Source organism: Physcomitrium patens, chromosome 6 (assembly GCF_059467195.1).
Source record: "Physcomitrium patens ecotype Gransden chromosome 6, ASM5946719v1, whole genome shotgun sequence".
Classification (NCBI taxonomy): domain Eukaryota; kingdom Viridiplantae; phylum Streptophyta; class Bryopsida; order Funariales; family Funariaceae; genus Physcomitrium; species Physcomitrium patens.
The window spans coordinates 18,594,643-18,600,327 of NC_143415.1; the positions used below are offsets into that span (position 1 = coordinate 18,594,643).

A 5,685-nucleotide genomic window follows, 5' to 3' on the forward strand; every position below is an offset into this window, starting at 1 on the left:
AATATATTATAAATTATAGATGCACCTACTTTAAGATTATTATTTTAAAATTAAAATTTATTATTTATTAATATATATTTAATTTAAGATAATAATATTAAATTTATATTTTTTTTAATTTCATCTTATTTATTTATGGATTTAAAATAAAATTTAAAAATATAAAAATATAATTAGATATTAAAATTTTAATTATTTCTAATTTATTAGCTATATATTATTTTAAATACATCTAATTATAATTTTGATTAAATCATCAAATATCTAACTTTTCTTTGTTAATTTTTTTTTTTAATAATATAAGGATATATTCTGATTTTAGAATTTGTTTTGTTTTGTTTTGTTTTTTTATGTCTTTGATACAATTTATTTTTAAAGTATTTTTTGCAACAATTAAAACTTTAAAGTAATATCATAAATAATATTTCTTTTAAAAAATTACAATCTTTTAATAGCTTTAAAAAAATTTATATTTATAATTAATTATTTAGATCCTTATTAGTTTGATATATAATAAAGTTATGATATTAAAAAATAAATTATTAATCACAATTATTTTACTCATAAATTTATATTAAATAAAATAAGGTAGACTTTCTATTCAAAATATGTTATGAATTCACGTTTAGGTACTTAATTTTTAGCTACTTTAGATTTGATTAAACAATGGTCGTACAATCTATAATGAGTAATTATTCAAACAAAGAAATTGTTTTTATATTTGTACATTTATTTTCAAGTGGAAACCCATGCCATTGGTCACTGCAATTTCTCGCATTGCCATCATCCATTCCCTTGTTCATCCATGTTTGGTTTCTTTACATCTTTATCTTATGCCCAAGCTGTTTTAAATGATAAGTACTGATACATTTATAAATGAAAAAAAAGAGAGAATGTGGAGAGTGTGAGCATAGCTGGAAAAGAACGGGATCGGGCACCTCAACCTGGCGGGAGGGGCGGCACCTTTCACCAAGGGGACCCAAAGGCGGGGATCAGAATCTCAGGCCGGGTTTCCAAAGGACCCCTGGCGACCCGGCCCCAGATAGGAACGAACCATTCGGAGACGTCAAAATAAAAGAGATTCGCCGCTACCCAGCAGCGTCGGGGGCCCACGGTCACCGCTCCGCTAGCATACCATCTCTGGCGCTGCCACAATCGATACAACTCCTATTCTCGCTAATTCTGCATTCACAACTCGGCAAATCTCCCGTAGGGTTTTGGGTTTTGGTGGCCATGGCGACCGCTAGCATGACTTGCGCTGTGGCTGCTGGCTCGTCCAGGGGCTATCGAAGTATCTCGGAGAGTATTCAGCTGCGAGGAAGTGAGCTGCGCGTTGCATTCGTGCCGCGGCAGGGGAAGGCCATGGCTTCTGTGCGGAAGACTAGAGAGTGCACGGCCATGGCTGCTGGGAATGCGAATGGTGGAGGTCTTACGTACAAGGACGCTGGGGTGGACATCGACGCGGGCACGGAGCTCGTGCGGCGAATTGCGAAGATGACGCCGGGCATTGGAGGGTTCGGAGGCCTGTACTCCTTTGGGGACTCGTTCCTGGTGGCGGGGACTGATGGGGTTGGGACCAAGCTAAAACTGGCGTTCGACATGGACAAGCACGATACAATCGGCATCGACTTGGTGGCAATGAGCGTAAATGATATTATCACGAGCGGCGCCACGCCCATGTTCTTTTTGGATTACTTTGCTACCAGTCATTTAGACGTGGACCAAGCGGAGCAGGTGATCAAGGGAATTGTGGACGGGTGCAAGCAGTCTGGTTGTGCGCTGCTCGGTGGCGAGACGGCTGAGATGCCAGGGTTTTACGCCCCTGGGGAGTATGACTTGAGCGGATTTGCGGTGGGGAGTGTGAAAAAGGATGCGTTGATCGATGGGAAAAGCATTGTTGCAGGCGATATCCTGCTTGGCCTCCCTTCCAGTGGGGTGCACTCCAATGGGTTTTCGCTTGCCCGTAAGGTTTTGGCTAAGTCTGGGTCATCTCTTCACGACGAATTGCCTGGTGCGGGAATTTCTATCGGCGAGGCATTGCTTGTGCCCACTACCATCTACGTGAAGCAGGTGATTGAAACAGGTTGCTGTATATTTTTTTGATAACTACCCTGTTCCGTTTTTAGTTTCTGTTTCATGTTTCCGCAGCTTTCAGATTGGCCAACTCATTAACCTTCCTAGCCCTGTACTCTCGCCTTCTTGGCCCTGGATACCGTGTGGATATTATCAGTCCTTTTCTGATGATAGAAGAGTTACAATCCTCCTGCGTCCATGTTACATCATTTAGACTTCTTCGTTCATCTTATTTTGAAAGCTTCGATGACACTTCTGGGTATTTGGCTCACTATTCACAACTTACTCTTTATAATTCATGTTTGTTTCAGATAATCAGATAGCATGATGAACATATTCCTATAGCACCTTCTTCTGCTCATTCGTGTGTCCCGCTTACAGGTATTGGACCTCGTGGCCAAGGGGGGCATCAAGGGCATTGCTCATATCACTGGTGGCGGATTCACTGACAACATCCCTCGGGTATTCCCCAAGGGTCTTGGTGTGGAGATCGACGCAGGGTCATGGGAAGTGCCGCCTATTTTCAAATGGTTGCAAGAGCAGGGCGGAGTAGACGATGCGGAGATGCGGCGAACATTCAACATGGGTATTGGTATGGTGTTGATAGTTAACGAAGCCGTAGCGGAGCGCATCCTCTCTGAAGCAAACCCTGACGCCAAGGTTTACCGCTTGGGTCACATTATCGAGGGCGAAGGCGTCGTCTTCAAGTAGGGCGGGAAGCTATAATCATCACATTCCATCGAGGTTAAGCTTCTGACTGTTGGTTTTATTGATAGAATCTTGTAGGAGTAGGTGGGGAGATGGTGTAGTGCGGAATTATGCTCATACTGCAATCGGTCATCGACCGATTGGATACATTCGTCGTTCATTATGTGGAGAGATCCTTGCTGCTCCCTGTTGCGGACAAGTCTGGACAAACGAAAGTCCAGCTCGTCTAACAAAAGCAGCCCTAACACCTCCTGGTTGGAATACACACAAAGTATCCACTCCGCACTGCAGTTTGGGTTTCAGAGGATCGCAAGGAAAAGCAGAAGCTACGAATGAGGTTCCACCAAACCCAGTGACCCACTTTTAATGTGGCATTTTCAACACTTCGTTTTCCGAATACGTGTGGACAGGGACATAAAGATGCTTAGTCAATCAGGTTAGCTCCAGCTTCGTTAAAAACAAGAGATATTGATCATTGTGGTCATACTCGACAGCCGAACCTTTTCAACATCTCAGTGTACACTTGGACTTATGAATGAGAATCTCTCCGACCAAAGGATGTCTTCAGATTTGTTTGTCTACCGATCAGTTTGGCCTTCTAATCCATATACGAAAAATCTGCTTGGGGTTGCATGTGCTTGAAAGAAAGTTTGAATCAAGAACATGTCAGGCTTCTTATTTAGTTAAGATGAGTGTTATACATGCTTCTGGTGACACAATGGCAAGTGATAATTGACTGGAATTTGGGGATTTTGTTTGTACAGAAATGTAAGTTTTTGCACACCACAATCACTGACTGGACAATGGCATTTATGACACTTTTGTAGTGGCCAGTAAAACTGCACACGGTCTAGAACATAGAACGGTAGACATGTAAATGTCCTAGTTTGCTGGCACCGTTGGACATTAGACATTTTTTCATTTGACTTGAGGTAGGTGTGAGGCGAAGGATGAGGCGTCCATGACCAGTGTCCACAGCCATTGTTCACCATCGTGGGTACTCAACGTCAAAGTATCAAAACATGGTGTTGATGTGAAACATACATTATATTGTTAATTTGTATATTATGCTGATCACGTTTTTGTTGAATATTGATGTTAAAATTTTGTTGGCTTATTTTACATTAGGTTTTCTGTAATTTCTATAGATCATAATATTGTAGTAGACATCATTTGTAAAAATTCTATTACAAAATTGTGATGGTACATGATTAACTTTTTAAAACATGTTTATGTAATAAATGCATTGTTGAATGACTGTCTTTTTTATTTTAAAAAAATATATACAATACAAATAAGATTTTTTAAAACTAATCATTAAAATATTATAAGTGAAAAATATAATGGTATTATAACAATGCTATTTTATAATATGTTCATGTATATTGTATTTTGATAAGCCATTGTTTACATAGACTATGCAAGTGTGAACTAAAAGCCTTCACCTTATATATTGTCTAAAACATCAATTCATTAATAACAATGTTTTTGCAAGATTGATCTAATATCCATTACATAACATAAATCCATAATAATCTTAATTTAAAATATTAGTCTTTTAAAATCATCTAAGTCAACAATAATTTTTGATGTATTTGCAAACATTACAAAATATTAGATAGATAGATATATAGATAGATAGATAAATAAATAAATAAATAAATATAATGTGTATTATTAAATTAGAAATCAATTCTAATAATACAATAAATTGTGATTATTTATAGTATAAGTTCATCTAAAATATTAAAGATGGTTTCAATATTCTATCTAATAAGAATTATTATATATATTATAATATAACTAAAATATATTTTTATTTTTATTTTTTACTTCTACCAAAAATAAACTTAATGATATGTTTTTTCCAAGCATATGTAATATAAGAGTTTTAATTAATATTAAAAACTATATATACAACATATTTATATTAAGATACATATCTAAAGTTTATTAAATTTAATATTAAAAAATACATACAAAAACCAAATATTTTATGCTTATATGATTTTTGGTTCTAAATTTGAATGAAAAAAAGATAAACAAAACATCAATAGAAGACAAGATATTGACTAGACAAAATTTCTATTAGTTGAATGCAATTATGACTAATTGAGTATGGAAGCACATTAAATCAATTAGCAAGCTTGTTAAGCTTTTGCAATCTCTCAAATCAAATTCTTCTATAGAAGAATTATTTGCCAATTCATTTGACAAGCTTGTGAAGCTTGCACTATAATATTATGTAGAAATCAACTTGAGAATGCACTCAATGTTATATTTTATGTTGTCTTATTTGAAAATATAATGGATACTTGGTTGTGGAAGGTAAATTTATATTTTGTAATTAATAAAGAACCTAATAATCAAATTGGAATAAAAAGTTCATAATCTACTTAAGTATTGGCCGTCCTCATTTTTCAACCTTGATGTCAATTTACTAGCAACAATATTTCCTTATTGCATTGTTCACTTGTCTTCAAAATTTACAAAAATGTTGCAAGCTAAATCTACTATCACTTCACAAAATATTATTTCAATCCAATTGACAAATTGCTCAAAATTGTACAAATCCTTACTATTTTTTAAAATCCAATTTCTAAGAATCTAATCCAATTAAATTTTAATAAATTTTAATCTATCTATTTGACTAATCTCAAATTCACACAATATATTTTAAACAAGTATATTCACAAACTTATATATTTCTACTTCCTTATTGGCTACAATGCTCTTGAAATTCTCCAAAAATATAAACTCTTTTTTATTTCACAAGATTCCAAATCACCTAAAACTTTGCAAAACTCTTACAAAGTCAACAACCATCCAAATCACTCAAAATCAATGCTCAAACATTTATTATAAACTTTTCTGCTTGAATTTGCACTCCAATCAACCAAAAAG

At 35.3% G+C, this 5,685-nt stretch overlaps 1 protein-coding gene across 1 annotated transcript; it reads left to right on the forward strand.

Annotated features, from left to right (window-relative positions):
* The first annotated feature begins 861 nt into the window (after positions 1-861).
* On the forward strand, positions 862-3,348 carry LOC112284050 (phosphoribosylformylglycinamidine cyclo-ligase, chloroplastic/mitochondrial). The gene is made up of 2 exons (XM_024523553.3): positions 862-2,070; positions 2,455-3,348. The coding sequence occupies exons 1-2, from the start codon at positions 877-879 to the stop codon at positions 2,782-2,784; spliced, it is 1,524 nt and encodes a 507-aa protein (XP_024379321.2). The 5' UTR covers positions 862-876; the 3' UTR covers positions 2,785-3,348.
* The last annotated feature ends 2,337 nt before the right edge of the window (positions 3,349-5,685 follow it).

What these genes read in the sequence shown, in the direction of transcription:
- LOC112284050 (XM_024523553.3), top strand. Translation starts at nt 877, where the DNA reads ATGAAAAAAAAGAGAGAATGTGGAGAGTGTGAGCATAGCTGGAAAAGA. An exon ending in CTACCATCTACGTGAAGCAG is followed by an intron (nt 2,071 to 2,454) that starts GTGATTGAAACA and finishes TCCCGCTTACAG; the next exon opens with GTATTGGACCTCGTGGCCAA.